The sequence below is a fragment of the Podarcis filfolensis genome (assembly GCF_964270895.1).
Source record: "Podarcis filfolensis genome assembly, chromosome: 7".
Lineage (NCBI taxonomy): Eukaryota > Metazoa > Chordata > Lepidosauria > Squamata > Lacertidae > Podarcis > Podarcis filfolensis.
This window is the reverse complement of record NC_139603.1, coordinates 80,462,155-80,478,880: the sequence shown is the minus strand read 5'-3', so window position 1 is coordinate 80,478,880 and position 16,726 is coordinate 80,462,155. Positions and strand designations below refer to the sequence as shown.

At 44.7% G+C, this 16,726-nt stretch overlaps 1 protein-coding gene across 3 annotated transcripts in view; it reads right to left on the bottom strand.

Annotated features, from left to right (window-relative positions):
- EFR3A (EFR3 homolog A) overlaps positions 1–16,726 on the bottom strand; it is an 86,079-nt gene that overhangs the window by 33,714 nt on the left and 35,639 nt on the right. For all 3 annotated transcript variants that reach the window (XM_083621970.1, XM_083621971.1, XM_083621969.1), the window contains exons 7-10: positions 14,110–14,259; positions 11,377–11,514; positions 8,961–9,039; positions 6,032–6,167 (exon numbers count right to left, since the gene is read on the bottom strand). In XM_083621970.1, coding sequence (XP_083478096.1) covers positions 6,032–6,167; positions 8,961–9,039; positions 11,377–11,514; positions 14,110–14,259 — 503 coding nt within the window. The remainder of the gene's footprint in view (positions 1–6,031; positions 6,168–8,960; positions 9,040–11,376; positions 11,515–14,109; positions 14,260–16,726) is intronic.

Sequence of the window (16,726 nt, the reverse complement as noted above, 5' to 3'; positions counted from 1 at the left end):
AGGGTTCCCTTTACCTTTACCTTTTACAGCAACAGTGGCAAATGGCTTTAGATACCTATTAAGCCCATAAATTACCATATATTCAACACTAAAAAAGCAACCATTTGTTGTTGACAAAGTACAGCTGGACATATAAAGGGCCCCATTACCTTCAGTAGCTTAGGGCATCATCAAACCTAAATCTGGCCCTGGACGGGTCACAGGTTTAACTTAATAACTTGTAAGTTAAAATATGGTTCTGTTATAGGTACAGTGGTACCTCGGGTTAATTCGTTCCAGAGGTCCGTTCTTTTTTTTAAAAAAAATAATTTTTATTAACAGGCCAATCACATCACATTAGCCATATCACATTGATTCCAAATTATACAGCCAAATTTTAAATTTTTTTGGGGGGGGATACCCATACATCAAGCTCAGCTCGAGTCCAAAACTATCACTTGCCTAGAATGCTGTTTTTGTTTCAAACATTGCAAATTGTGGACAAGATGGATTGTTTCAAGAAGTGGCAGAAGGATATATCTAGATTTGTCTGGCAGGGCAAGAAGCCCAGAATAAAATTTAAGATATTAACTGATGCAAAGGAAAGGGGTGGATTTGCCCTGCCAGACTTTAAACTTTACTATGAATCAGCAGCATTCTGCTGGTTGAAAGACTGGCTGCTTCTTGAGAACACAGACATTTTGGATTTAGAAGGTTTTAACAATGTTTTCGGGTGGCATGCATATTTGTGGTACGACAAGGTTAAAGCACATAAAGCATTTAAGAACCATATTGTCAGGAAAGCTTTGTTCAATGTTTGGATAAGATATAAGGACTTATTGGAAAATAAAACCCCAAGGTGGCTGTCACCAATGGAAGCAAAAGCCCAGAAAAAGCTCAATATGGAGGCCAAATGGCCGAAATATTGGGAAATTTTGGAACAACAAGGAGATAGATTAAAACTGCAGAGTTTTGAGAAATTAAAAAACAAAGTGTGAGATTGGCTTCATTATTATCAGATAATGGAGGCATATAATTTGGACAAGAAAATTGGCTTCCAGGTGGAAAAATCAAAATTAGAAACAGAACTGTTAGAACCCAAAACTAAGATTTTGTCAAGGATGTAAACTGAAGAGGGCTGTGTCTGCCTTTTACAGTACAGAACTAGCTGCTTTTAGGCTGTGTGTGTAGCAAATGCCCATTCCAGAACACTGGAAAGAATAACCTGTTAGAATCTATGGTGGCCATTGTATGCACGAACAGAGAATCAGCTAGGCATGGCAATTGTGATTAATCTTGAATTGTTTTGTAGACAGATGAAAGAGGATATTGGGAGACATTTAATGAATAGGAAAATTAGTCTGAGTCTTAATAAAGAAAGACATTGAAAAATGATTATATGTAATCACAGGATATTATGATGAGGGCTGATTTGAAGAGCCAAATGGTTTTGACTGGTTCAGGCTGACGGCATTGGGTTGCAATTGATAAGATTGCTGTGATCCTTTGATTAGTGAATAGAAATCATGTGTGCAATCTGGAAGCGTTTCAGAAACATTGTTTTGGATGTGGTTGTTTGCAACCTCCTCCTTACTTTTTAAAATAAATTTTTATTTAAAATTTCTTAGTTTACAAAAATACCGTATTTTTTGCTCTATAAGACTCACCTTTTTCCCTCCTAAAAAGTAAGGGGAAATGTGTGTGCATCTTATGGAGCGAATGCAGGCTGCGCAGCTATCCCAGAAGCCAGAACAGCAAGAGGGATTGCTGCTTTCACTGCACAGCGATACCACTTGCTGTTCTGGCTTCTGAGATTCAGAATATTTTTTCCCTTGTTTTCCTCCTCCAAAAATTAGGTGCATCTTGTGGTCTGGTGCATCTTATAGAGCGAAAAATACGGGTACATGCATTGCCTCTTTTTTTCCAAGTTGCGTTTTCTACAGGTCAGTTTCATTTGTTGTGAGACATTAGTGCTACAAACAGTGTTAGGTTAGGAAGGAGAGAGGAAGAGGGGGGGAATGGTGAGTGGGGTGGGGTGTCAATGCTTCTATTCCTCTACTTAGTGTATGTGTGGGGTTTTGTGCCAGGGTCACTTGTGTGAGTTCTCTTACTATTTGCGTGTGCATTTCCTTGGTGGTGACAGAGGTTGGGGGTGGCCTAGGATGTGGTTGGTTGTCTTTGGTTGGCTGTAGTGAGATTTGGGGGGTTTTTTGTGTCTGCATATGCCTCCTCCTTACTTTTGATGCTGTCCCTATGTGCATTTGCATTTCAATAAAGGCCTAACTTTTCATTTGGAGCCTGCATCCTCTCCTTTTGGGTTTCTGGAAGGGAGAGCTCCATTCTAGGAACCTCTTTTAAATTTCTACAACACCTGTATAATCAATGTGTGTGTGTGTGTGTGTGTGTGTGTGTGTGTTTTATGTTAATGAACTGAACAGACTGAAAGATTCTGAGTCATTGGTGGGGGGAAAGAGTGTGTGAGAACAGTGTTTAGCTTCTTTTTTAATTGCTATTTTGTTAATATTGCTTTATAGATAATAATTTATTATGTGTACCCTGCCCATCTGGCTGGGTTTCCCCAGCCACTCTGGGCGGCTTCCAACAAAGATTAAAAATACATCAAAATGTCACACATTAAAAACTTCCCTGAACAGGGCTGCCTTCAGATGTCTTCTAAATGTCAGGTAGTTGTTTATCTCTTTGACATCTGATGGGAGGGCGTTCCACAGGACGGGCGCCACTACCGAGAAGGCCCTCTGCCTGGTTCCCTGTAGCTTTGCTTCTCACAGTGAGGGAACCGCCAGAAAGCCTTCGGCGCTGGACCTCAGTGTCCGGGTAGAACGATGGGGGTGGAGATGCTCCTTCAGGTCTACTGGACCAAGGCCGTTTAAAGGTCAGCACCAACACTTAATGCCTTATTAAGAGCATAAGACGAAGCTGCTGGATCATGACAATGGCCCACACAGTCCAGCATCGTGTTCTTACAGTGGCCAGCCTGATGCCTATGGGAAAGCAGCAAGTAGGATTCAAGCACAACAGCCCTCTCCCTGTTGTTTCCAGCAACGGGCATTTGGAAGAGCATTGCTGCCTCCAACTGTGGGGGTGGAAGGTAGCCATCATAGCTAGTAGCCATCGATAGCCGTCCCCTCCAAGAATTTGCCTAATCCTCTTCTTGATTTGCTTACCATATAATATGACTCATGCTGCAATTGTGACGCTTATTTTTTAGTTACTGGTTCCTCAATGCTGTTTTATAAACAACAACAGCAACAACAATAACAATAATTTATTTATATCCCGCCCTCCCCAGCCGAAGCCGGGCTCAGAGCGGCTAACAACAGTAAAAGTAACACAATATACATAAAATCACAATCAATTAATTGAAATACATTCTAAAATCAATTCATTCTAAAATCAACTCAAAATCAAATTAATGGCAACCATTGGGCTAGAGTGCTATGAGATTACAGAAGGAGGGGGTCAGACTGCACCTTGGCCAAAGGCCTGGTGGAACAGCTCTGTCTTGCAGGCCCTGCGGAAAGATGTCAAATTCTGCAGGACCCTAGTCTCTTGTGACAGAGCATTCCACCAGATTGGGGCCACAGCCAAAAAAGCCCTGGCTCTGGCTGAGGCTAGCCTAACCTCCCTGTGGCCTGGGACCTCCAAGATGTTTTTGTTTGAAGACCGTAAGGTCCTCCGTGGGACATACCAGGAGAGGCGGTTCCGTAGGTATGAGGGTCCTAGATTGCAATTGTTTTTACTGTTAATTATATTACATGATTTATGCAGTACAGTGGTACCTCGGGTTACATACGTTTCAGGTTACATATGCTTCAGGTTACAGACTCCGCTAACCCAGAAATAGTACCTGGGGTTAAGAACTTTGCTTCAGGATGAGAACAGAAATCGTGCTCCGGCAGCGCGGCAGCAGCAGGAGGCCCCATTAGCTAAAGTGGTGCTTCAGGTTAAGAACAGACCTCTGGAACAAATTAAGTACTTAACCTGAGGTACCACTGTACTTGTGCTCAATAATGTTGCTGTTATTTACTGTTTGTAAACCGCTTTGGGATTTGTTTAAATGGAAAGAGGCACTGAAATACAATAAATCAAATTAAGTTGAAACCAAAGTTCAGTGCGCCACTCCCACCCCAAGAATTGGCTTTTCGCCGCCAACTCTCTCCTGGCCTTATAACCAGACACGTTTATCACCTGACCCTCCCACTGCCACCTCCAGAATTCCTGGAGTTAAACTAAATCAGCCTTAAGAGGTCTGGAAATGTTGACCAAATCATCATTCTGCTGCAACTTTAAATTAGGGAGTGTTCCAAACATACTACTCCCCTCCAGCCGCGGCTATTTACGCCTTTCTGAAAACCGCCACCACGAGCTCACCATCATTTTTGGGATTTGCAATTTATACTATTGTTCGCTGTTCCCCAAAGCGCTGATGAGCTAGTATACACACATCGTGCCAGACTACTGTTCATTGTTAGCCGGTCAGGGCTTCCAACTGGGAGCAATTTGTGCATGTTCCCAAATGAAAATACACAGATGAGGCAATTGGCTCGATTGCACCATAATTAGTGTGACTTTGAAATGAGTCACTGGTTTGTTCTTTTATTTTTTCCCCCTTCACACATCTGACAACGCTTTCACAACCTGTTGTTTGATCTGCAACTGCAAATATAAAAATGTTCTCTTTGGGACTAAAAAAAATATGGCATCCTTTTACATATTAAAAAATAATAAAACAAACACTCCATAACGTAAATCAAGAATTAAAGGGGGTTTTGTCATTAACAGTGGATGGGCAGAGAAAAAATATGAATAGTATCAAAACAATTATAATAAAATAAAGTAATTCAAGTCTAGACTGAAAATCATGGGGCTGTTTTTACTTATTAGATTATTAAATCATTTGCAACCATTTGCATCTGTTTCAAGGAGCCCTGGACTTCTTTGGGAGTAGGACAGAAATCTAACACACATATAAAACCAGGCATTTCAGTGACGAAGGAAGGCAATATTTCTTTCCCGATCCAGCTCATCACATTGCAGGGAAGAAATACATAATTGCTCTTTTTATTAGTCTGGTATCCTAACCCACCTCCAATGTCCTTGCATGTCCATTTGGCGATGGAACGTACAAATAAAACCTACGTACATAAAAGTCAGTAGACACAGACCAAAATGGGGTAGCTGATTTCTCCAGTGTAGGGGAGAGAGTATCTCTATTTCAGGGATGGCCAACTCCTGAGAGAGGGCAGGTGTTCAGGGAAAAGTTGCTGAGCTTTTTTAGGGAGAAAGGGGGAGAGTCGCTCACCCAAAGATCGCTAAGGAAACAATCACCCTCACTGCAAAAGCTGCGTCTTCCGTTCTGGAGATCCTGCAACAATAGAGGATGGGCCAAGGGGGCAGGGCCCGATTCTGTTTTACCACCGCTGAGGAAAGGGAATACCTGAAGGAGCATCTCCACCCCCATCATTCAGCCTGGACACTGAGGTCCAGCGCCAAGGGCCTTCTGGCGGTTCCCTCGCTGCGAGAAGCCAAGTTACAGGGAACCAGGCAGAGGGCCTTCTCAGTAGTGGCACCCGCCCTGTGGAACGCCCTCCCACCAGATGTCAAAGAGAAGAAGAACTACCTGACTTTTAGAAGACATCTGAAGGCAGCCCTGCTTAGGGAAGCTTTTAATGTTTAACAGACCACTGTATTTTTATATTTTGTTGGAAGCAGCCCAGAGTGGCTGGGGAAACCCAGCCAGATGGGCAGGGTATAAATAATAAATAATTGTTGTTGTTGTTGTTGTTGTTGTTGTTGTTGTTGTTGTTAACCAGCGATCGACTGCAATCTATCAAAACCTCCTGGAGATCTACCAATAGATCGCGATAGGCCTGCTGGACATCCCCGCTCTGCTTCATCACAATCACAACACACATCCTATTTCCACATGAATATGAACGGTGCCCTTGAGCAGGTGCAGACTTGCTCCTCTCAACATGATGGAGAACTAGTGTCCAGTCCCGCCCAGATATGCTCATAGCACGGCACTTACCTATGGAACCTTTTGCAGCAATGGCCACTGCTTGCAAAAGGGCCTGGATGATACCCGCTCGGACTCGGGGAAAATCTCTCCTGCGAGAATCCAGGTGCGCCAGAATTTCTTGTATAACATGATGAGAGTACTGTGCCTAGAAATCAAAAAATACTTGTCGGTTTCAATTGTAAATTAAAAGCTGCTTCCTGTGATATTTAATTCCAACTGCTCTTTCTCCCTTTCTCATGCAAACTGCCCGAGGAAACACTTAACTGGTGTTGACAACATTTTTACCTGCTGCACACAAAGATCTCTACTCCCTTGCCCCACTCCTAGATAGATAGATAGATGATAGATAGATAGATAGATAGATATAGATAGATAGATAGATAGATAGATGATAGATAGATGATAGATAGATGATAGATAGATGATAGATAGATGATAGATAGATAGATAGTTTGGGCCCCCACATATTAATTAAATATAAAGGGTGCAGCAAGCAGGTGAAAATGTGCAACCAGCGTCAGATTTAGGGTGGTGCAGGCTGTTCCCCCACAAAAGGTGTTGATCTGAAGAGGTCAGTGGCGTAGCGTGGGGGGTGCAGGGAGGGCCGGTCGCACCGGGCGCAACATCTGGGGGTTAGGGTTAGGGGGCGCAAATCCAGGGGTTAGGGGGCGCAAATTACTTGCCTTGCCCCGGGTGCTGACAACCCACGCTACGCCACTGGAAGAGGTGCAAAATTCAGAAGATCCATAACTGAGGAGATCCACTTGAGGGCACCAAAATTTATCCTCACACAAGGAACCAGATTACCAAAGTCTGCCATTGGTGCAACATAATTATATGATGGGCTTCAGCAAAACTGGGTTCAAGAGGAGTTGCTATCCAGAGCAAGATCTTGGGGGAGGACCATAGCTCAGCGGTGGAGAATCTGCTTTGCACGCAGAAGGTTCCAGGTTCAATTCTTGGCATCTTCAGGTAGGGCTGAGGGAAAACCCTGCAGAGCCAGTGTAGACAATATTGATCTAATGGTCCAATGGTCTCACTCAGCATAAGGCAGTCCCTGATATTCCTCCAAATGTGATGTTAACCCACCAAAGGGGATGGGATCATGTGGAAAGATGCAGTCAATAAAGAATTATGGACTCTGGCCTAATAATAATAATAATAATATACCCCGCCCATCTGGCTGGGCGCCTCCCAACAGAATATTAAAAACACGATAAAACACCAAACATTAAAAACTTCCCTAAACAGGTCTGCCTTCAGATGTCTTCTAAAATTCAGATAGATGGGAGGACGTTCCACAGGGCAGACACCACCACCGAGAAGGCCCTCTGCCTGGTTCCCTGCAACCTCACTTCTCGCAGTGAGGGAACCGCCAGAAGGCCCTCGGAGCTGGACGTTTAGGGTTTTAAATATTGAAACCAAACCCATTTATTTGGGCCACGAAACTGAACGGTATCCATCATGTCTAGGGCCCCTTGTGTCCTTGTCAAATAACTGTATCATCATCCCAGCTCCCGGGGGGGTGGGGGACAGAAAAAGACTTTACCACACACCTTTGTGTTGTGGTGCATGAAGGAGCAGAAGCTTCACCCACATTAGATCTCACTGTGACAACAGTGGTGCACCACCATAGGTGGGGTGTGTGTCTGTCCCCGGGGCCTGCAGCAGCCAGTTTCGCCAACCCATAGGTAGGCCTTTGAGTACGAATCCTTCAGAAACAGGTCTATGCGCTTGCAGCATTCCATCCAAGTTAGGAGATAATCCGTTTACATTTTGAAGCTACCATTTGAAGCAGGCTCCATACACTTAGAATCATGGGACTGTAGAGCTGGAAAGGACCCTGGGGGCAATCTAATGCAGCAATCTGGCCCACAGCCATCCCTGTGTGGGCTCAAAGCTCCAACCTTCTGGTTAACAGCCAGGTGCACTGACTCACCTCTGACACAGAGAGTTCTCAAGGACTGGTTGTATGTTGAGATTCCTGCATTGCAGGGGGCTGGACTAAACAGACTCGGCCCAGTAGACCTGTAGGAGCGTCTCCACCCCCATCGTTCTGCCCGGACGTTCTGCCCAGCACCGAGGGCCTTTTGGCGGTTTCCTCACTGCGAGAAGCAAAGCTACAGGGAACCAGGCAGAGGGCCTTCTCGGTAGTGGCACCTGCCATGTGGAACGCCCTCCCAGCAGATGTCAAAGAGAACAACAACTACCAGACTTTTAGAAGACATCTGAAGGCAGCCCTGTTTAGGGAGGCTTTTAATGTTTGATGTATTACAGTATTTTAATATTTCTTGGAAGCCGCCCAGAGTGGCTGGGGAAGCCCAGCCAGATGGGCAGGGTATAAATAAATTATTATTATTATTATTATTATTATTATTATTATTATTATTATTATATGTGCGACATTTTAATGTATTTTTAATCTTTGTTGGAAGCCGCCCAGAGTGGCTGGGGAAACCCAGCCAGATGGGCAGTGTACAAATAATAAATTATTATTATTATTATAGACGACCCTTTGGGGCCCTTTCCAACTCAACAGTTCTATTATTCTATTATTCCAGTTGCTCTTGCATTGTACAGCTATGGAAAAATTTTACTTAAAACGACTGGGGATTCGGGTTGGAGAAGAAAGTCAAGTGTCTAAAAGAGATTTCAACACAGATGTCAAGTATCTGTTTAAAAGACAATTTGCTGCTTAGGAAGATGAACACAGCTGCCTTTCTTGGGAGCCAAATGTTTCAGATCGGGGACGACGACGTAACAACTATCTCTGGAGCACCAATTTAATGTGTAAGTGTCTGACATTTTCTCAGAAGGAGAAGGGATTTGGTAGCATTTTGGGGCCTTCTGTTATTTAAACAATGAGTGATTGTCATCAAAGAACATCTGCCTCCTTGGGTTTTGCTTCAAATGACAGAGTTAGAGAAGTAAACCTTACCTGTATTGAGTACATGATGATTTTGAAAATGGCGACAGCAAATTCGTTGGGATCCCACAGTCTGTGGTGATCTAAATGTCTAAGAAGATAAAGTATAATATAAGAAATTAAATTAAACCAAACTACCCCTAATCCAAACATTGTTTTGCATTGTGTTCAGAGCAAATGGGACCTAAACATTATCAAGTTATTCCTATATGACAGCAGTGAACACATCTTATGACCCAGTCCTACAAACCACTGTGCTGCGACTGTGGATCAATGCATATGCCAATTTCAGACAATTTCTCGTTTTTCTAATCTTCAATTCACTTCTCTACATTTTTGCATCAGTTTGCTTTATTTTTTTAAGGCCTCATAAAAAAATCGAGAGCATCGGCGTGCACACTTCTCCTAATACGCAGGTTTTGTTTGCAATTCTGCCTAACGTACCCATTTTCGAAATAATTTCGTTAATATGTTGCACTTTTTGGCAAGTCGTTCTCTGTCATTATGTATTTTTATAGTCGCATAATTTGGTTGGAGAACGGCATTGCAGAATTTGGAGAAGAGCACATTCAGAAAGGTTGATGTGGTTGGGTTCACATATTATTTTCAAGAAACGCAATTTGAATAGACACACATTGAATAGACACACATTGAAATGCAAAGTACCGTATTTTTCGCTCTATAGGACGCACCCGACCATAGGACGCACCTTGTTTTAGAGGGGCCCCTTCCATTTCTCCTGCCACTTCGCTGAAGGGCGCTGCGCAGAGAGGGGGAGATTTTTTCTTCTTGTTCTCCCCATCTAAAACAAGGTGCGTTCAGTCGCCTTCAGTGAAGGCAACCCAAAGCCTCCAGAGTGCAGCAGGAGTGCAGGGTCAGGTTCAAGGTTCTGGTCTTGACCTTTAAAGCCCTTTGTGGCTTAGGGCCCTCATATTTACGGGACCGCCTCTCCTGGTCTGCCCCGCAGAGGAACTTAAGGTCCATGAATAACCATAGTTTAGAGGTCCCAGGCCCTAAGGAAGTCAGACTATCCTCCACCAGGGCCAGGGCCTTTTCAGTGATGGCTCCGACCTGGTGGAATGCTCTGTCCCATGAGACCAGGGCCCCTCATGATTTAACTTCCTTTAGCTGGGCCTGTAAGAAAGAACTATTCCGCCTGGCCTTTAATTTGAATTCAGCCTGATCTTTTATTTCCCTTCTCTTCCTTCCCCCTCCCCTTTTATGTAGATCACCTGCTCTGAGACCCCACAGCTAATTCTCCCCTGGCCTCCTCGCTGGCCCAAGTAGGACCAATTCAGCCAGCTAGCCCTGGGGATTATCTAATGCTTATTTCCCCTAAATTTTGATTTTTATTGTTATTCATGTTTTTATACTGTATTTTATGCTGTTTTTATAATTAAGTGTTTTAAAGTGTTTTAAATTTTAAGCTTCAGGCGGCTACCTTGGAAGCCTGGAGAGTGAGAGGGGTCGGTGTGCACTGACCCCTCTCGCTCTCCAGGCTTCAGTGAAGGTAACCCGAAGCCTCAGGAGTGCGGCCGGAGTTCCCGCTGCACTCCGGGGGCTTCGGGTTCCTTTCAACTTGCTCTTTGGGGCTGGTGGGGGGGAGCGCTGCTTTCCCCCACTGCCAGCCCGAAATAGCAGGTCGGGGAGCAGCAGGAAGGCTGCGTGCAGCCTTCCCGCTGCCCCCCGAGCTTGTGGGGCTGGCAGTGGGGGGAAGCGCTGCTTTCCCCCACCGCCAGCCTCAAAGATCCCTGAAGCCTTCGGAGCGCAGCGCGAGTTCCCACTGCACTCCGAAGGCTTCGGGTTCCTTTTGCTGAAGCCAGGGGAGTCTTGCTCTCCCAGCTTCAGCAAAAGGAACCTGAAGCCTGCGGAGCACAGGGGGAACTCACGCTGCACTCTGAAGGCTTCAGGCGGCTATCCCTGAAGCCTGGAGAGCAAGAGGGGTCGGTGCGCACCAACCCCTCTCGCTCTCCAGGCTTCAGCGAAAGCAACGCGATGCCTCCAGAGCGCGGAGGGAGCGCTCCCTCTGCGCTTCAGAGGCTTCGCGTTGCTATCGCTGAAGCCAAGGAGCCTGCATTCGCTCCATAGGACGAACACACATTTCCCCTTAATTTTTGGAGGGGAAAAAGTGCGTCCTATAGAGTGAAAAATACGGTAGTTGGAATTTCTCCCGCATCCCAAACTGGGGCAGCTACTCACATGACTGGGTGTAAGCTTCTAGCTCTGATTCAAGAGGACAACTGAACTTCTTTATTGTGGTTTTTTTTTGGGGGGGATGGTCCACCCTCAGTGTCCCCCAAGAGAACAGCTGTGACCCATAGGTTTCTGCACATCAGCTTCTTTTTGTGCAGTCCCAAATGTGACACTGCAGATGCATTTCTTTTTCTTTCTTTTTTACACACACACACACACAAACAGATCTACTCACGCAAAAACCGGCCTGACAGCATGGTTCATGTTGCCGTACGTTGCTCGGCCGAGCAGTTCCCTGAAACAATTCTCAGACAGCGCCGAGGGGTTTTCCTCTTTTTCCCCTCCTGAGGCTGACGAAGAGGGGCAGATCCGACTGAAACAAAACCATATGCCCTGTAAGTTATTTTAAATTCATGCGTATGCATGCATGGTTGTGTCCAACCAAGTCATCTTTCCAAGTCATCAACCAAGAATGGACACACACACACATACACAACCTGAGAGGTACATGTCATACACAGCTTCCAACACTGTTGTGCAGGCTGGACCAGCATGGCCTAGCAGAAGGAGTCCCTGCCAACTTTACAATTCTGTGATTCCATGATATGCTTGTGACGTTAACATATGAGAGTGCTGGAGGTGAAATAGTTAAACAGGTTACCCAATCAGAACCCAGGGGGGTGGAGTCAGAGGGACTATAAAACCAGCTCTGGGAGGGGCGAAGGGAGGAGTTCATTGGGAGTTGGGTGGTTGGTTGGAGTGAATTGGGATAGAGTTTGTGGGTAGGTTGAGTTAGTGTAGCGAAATAAGCTGAGTCAGGAACAGTTAGGGGCTAGGAAGAGAAGTAAATATCTGAGAGGTGGTTTAGTGAGTGAGAGCGGGTAGCGGAAGTTATAGGTCTGGATAGGCACCCCATGATTGCAATTGACTGATACCGTCTATGAAACCACACGCTTGTTAAACTGCAATAAATAAACAGAAGTTTATGTTCCAATTTAACCCTGACTGGACTCAGTATTGTACCAGGTAGGGCCTGGGTGGTGGCAGCAAGAAATAAAGTGGTGGCACAGGGATCAATAGACGGTGAAACGTCCAGGGACCCTGTGTGATTGCCACAATGCTTAATTATGATTAATGCAATTCATCAAACCAGGGTATCCACTGTTCTGAGTGGCCGTTTTTTTTAAGAAGACACAAGAAAGAAAGAAAACAACAACCCCCCTAAAATTTTCTTCTTCCTGAAGTGGAGAAAGTGTTTCCATCCCTCCGCTGTGGGGCTGCAGATACTATTTTCTCCTACATACGACCATCTGCCTCCACCATCTGCTTATTCCTCCCACTCTTCAAGATGCTTCTCTCTGCAATGCCTCCATATGCAAAGAGTCATAATATCCAAAAGGAAAAATGAGACGAGAAACTTATTGCTTGCACCGTCTGAGGCCAACAGTTCAACAATCCATAAACACTGTTTTCAAGCTCTTTATTATACGTGCATCCAGAGGGTCGATGGTGTGAAATTAGCCTTTTCGGGTGGAGTATTTGCAATGGCCAAACAAAGATTTCAAAGCGGCTGAGTTAAAATTTAACTCACGTATTTCTGTTTTTATTACCAATTTTGAAAGTTGATCCACTGCCTGAATTGTAATCAATCAGCTAATTAAATTTCCGCACATTTGCATAGGAATACTTGTGAGGAAAGCATGGCTTCTCTCAGTTTTTAGAGGATGCATGCATGTGCTATAATGGGGTTCCCAATTGCAGGAAGGGTTGTAACTGCATTTGTCGGAATGAACTGACCCAGGTCAACACAGGCACAATTAACCATCACCTGAAAGGGGCTTTTAAACAGGCTGAATTTATCTTTCGTGACCCTGTGGGTAAAAGCAAACCAACATCCAATTCAAGATTAACCAATACTCTGCCACAACTCATCCCCACCACTAAATCTTCTGTACTAAATACATTTCCTCCCTTGTTTTTCAGTACTGAACTATGACAACCACACTTTGGGCAGCGGGGTTCAAAAAATCGTCTGGCTCCAACTCTAGCGAGACCCACGATTGTCTTTGGAACTGAAAAGCTGAGACTGAGAACCATTTAACTTCAATCATTTTATTTTAGAAGTGTATGAGCAGCAGTTCGTTCATGCTTCTAGGTCAGCTTACATTAGACACACTCGCCAGAATAAAAATGCAAGCCCAGAAAAATATTCACAATGCTTGCAGAGCTAAAAGCAATTAATATCTTAAGAGTACAGCAGAATAATAAGCAGAAGAAAAACAGCTTTACATGGCACGAGAAAGATAAAAATGTGGGTCCCATTGACATGCCTGGCACCATCACCAAAGAAGTCATTTCACACTTTGCCACCTGCTATACCTTAGATCAGGGTTTCCCAAACTTGAGTATCCGCTGTTTTTCGACTACAGTTCCCATCAGCTCTGACCAGGGCCAGATTTATGTATAAGCTAAACAAGCTATAGCTTAGGGCCCAACTCTCTTGGGGTCCCCCAAAAAATTTAAAGGGAAAAAAACCTGGATGTGCATTTCCAATATATATGATAAAAATAAAATAAAACCTACATACAGCAATGGTGTTTTGTGTTGTGGAGGCTCCTATGATGTAAGTCATGGGCCCTGCCTGCTAGCCTGCTCCCTAAAATATCACTGGTTTGCTCATTTCTATATATAGGGTGCCTACATTCTGCACGGACTGGTTGCATGGCAACATGCGCAAATGGCTTTAGATACCTATTTGGTCCATAAATTACCATATAGCATATATTCAACACAAAAAACAGCGACCATTTGTTGTTGACGGATGGATATATAAAGGGCCCCATTACCTTCAGTAGCTTAGGGCCTCATCAAACCTAAATCCGGCCCTGCCACCATGGTATTTGGTGGTATATACATTTTTTTTTTGCAAATAAATTAAATAGGATTTAACGAGCATGCACGTCCACACCTGTCGACATCTTCAATCTTGTGCATATTGAACAGCAGGGAGGGCACTATCTTGTCCATGTTCTGAGGCTCCCATATGGTTGCCTGCAGCTCGTCATTAACAGTCTTGCGAACCACACCCTGGATGCCCCTGATTCCGGCAATACGGATCCTAGAGGAAGACAGCAAAGGAAGGCTGAAGAGAACAATAATATGATCTGCTCATTCATTCACTTATTCACTGAATTTATTACTAGGGTTGCCATACTTCCAAAAAGCAAAAATTCCTGGCACCAAAAAAATTATTCAGCCCTTCTTCTTCTTTTTTTGAGGAAGACCCCAAAATTGTGGAGCTAATTTGGGGAAACCCCAAAATAGTGATTTTAAGCTTTTTGAGCTCTTTCCACTCCCTGTCAAAATTCAACCCCGACACCTGGAAACCAGGACATGTCAGGAATTTTCCTGACACATGGCATGCCTATTTATGACCCACCCTTCCCTTCCTTCCAAAGGAGCCCAGGGCAGCAAACAAGCAATAAAACAACAGAAACACCTTTTCTAAAATTCCAATACAGAAAGATAACTTAGAAAGATAACTTAGAAGGTTTCTTGGAAGAAGAAGGTCCTCAGTAAGCACAAAAAGTCAGCAGAGAATGCCTGTCTTGCACTTAGGTGCTGGGAAGTCAAAGCCACCACATTGAAGGCCTGGTTCCTACAATTTGCAGAAATGGACCTCCTGATAATATATATACACCAGGCTTCCTCAAACTCAGCACGCCAGATGTTTTGAGACTATAACTCCCATCATCCCTAGCTAAGAGGACCAGTGGTCAGGGATGATGGGAATTGTAGTCCAAAACATCTGGAGGGCGAAGGTTGGCTATGCCTGGACTAGATGATCCTGAGGTTCCTTCCAATTCGACAATTCTGTGATTCTATGTAATCCCCTGCACAAATGCATACAGCCTGCAGCACAATGTGGCCAAGAGACTACAGTAACACATTGTGCACATTTATTGCATAACATGTTAGCTGATGCCAAGATGACGCTGTTTTAGGAACCAGCTGAAGACATGTCTTTTAGTACAGGCTGTTTAAGACTGCATTCCTTGACAGTTATACTGCAAACTAGCTAATTACACTGTTACTGGAATTGGTTTTTTTAAATATTTGTATTCTATCCCCTGCTACCTGCCCTGGAGTGGGGACAATATTGAGATGATGGTCAGGATATGAGGCCAAAAATAAAATATACGAACAAACAAACAAGGCTTCACTGCCAGTGCGTTGATAAAGCAGTACCACTGATGGGATCATACAAACAGTTCTATGAAACCTATTATAGTGTGCAACTTCAGCAGTGACTAGGGCTGCAGGTATACACCAGTTAAACCAGCATTTCTCAACCTGTGGGTCCCCAGTTGTTGTTGAACTACAACTCCCATCGCCCCTAGCTAGCAAGGCCAGAGCTCAGGGATGACAGGAGTTGTAGTCCAACAACATCTGGGGAAACACAGGTTGAGAACCGCTGAGTTAAACAATACACATCCAGATTGCTTTCTTGCCTTGGTTTAGATGCACATTAGCAATTCACAGGGAAGGCAAATATGACCTGGAGGAGCAAGAAGGCTGTGGCAAATTACACAGAATTGATTTTAGGAAGGCCATTTGTTAAACTGGAATTCAGAAAAGGAACCACAAAAGGCTAAAGCAAGCATCCCCAACCTTCGGCCCTCCAGATGTTTTGGACTACAATTCCCATCATCCCTGACCACTGGTCCTGTTAGCTAGGGATCATGGGAGTTGTAAGCCAAAACATCTGGAGGGCCGCAGGTTGGGGATGCCTGGGATAAAGGAACAGGGTACTAGATATCAGCTCATATCTCCAAGGAGGCTTGGTATCAGAAGTAGCACTAAAAGGTAAAGGGACCCCTGACCATTAGGTCTAGTGGTGGCCGACTCTGGGGTTGCGGCGCTCATCTCGCTTTATTGGCCGAGGGAGCTGGCGTACAACTTCCGGGTCATGTGGCCAGCATGACTAAGCCGCTTCTGGCGAACCAGAGCAGCGACCGGAAACACCGTTTACCTTCCCTCCGGAGCGGTATCTATTTATCTACTTGCACTTTGACGTGCTTTTGAACTGCTAGGTTGGCAGGAGCAAGGACCAAGCAACGGGAACTCACCCTGTCGCGGGGATTCGAACTGCCGACCTTCTGATCGGCAAGTCCTAGGCTCTGTGGTTTAACCCACAGCGCCACCCACGTCCCTCAAAACTAAAGTAAGGTGCTTACTAAAGTAAGGTGATATTAGGGACAGGGATGGAGAACCCTCTGGGTGCTGATGGACTCCAACTCCTATCCACGCCAGGCAGCGTGGCCCAATGGTCACAACAGGGAGTCCCAACAACCTCTGCAGGGGCAACAGTCCCATGCCCAATGCTGAGAAACTTTGCAAAATACCATCTGATCTAGAAGGGTCATGTGTGCAAAAAAATAATATTTCCCCCTGAAGAAATATGAGAACTTGTTCGTAAGTGACAAGCCCGTTCTTTGGAGATTCAGAGTCAAGAGATTCCAGAAAGGGAGATAATCTACCACATACTGACAGGTGAGAAAGTTCAGTGTAATTGGACCTCGCAT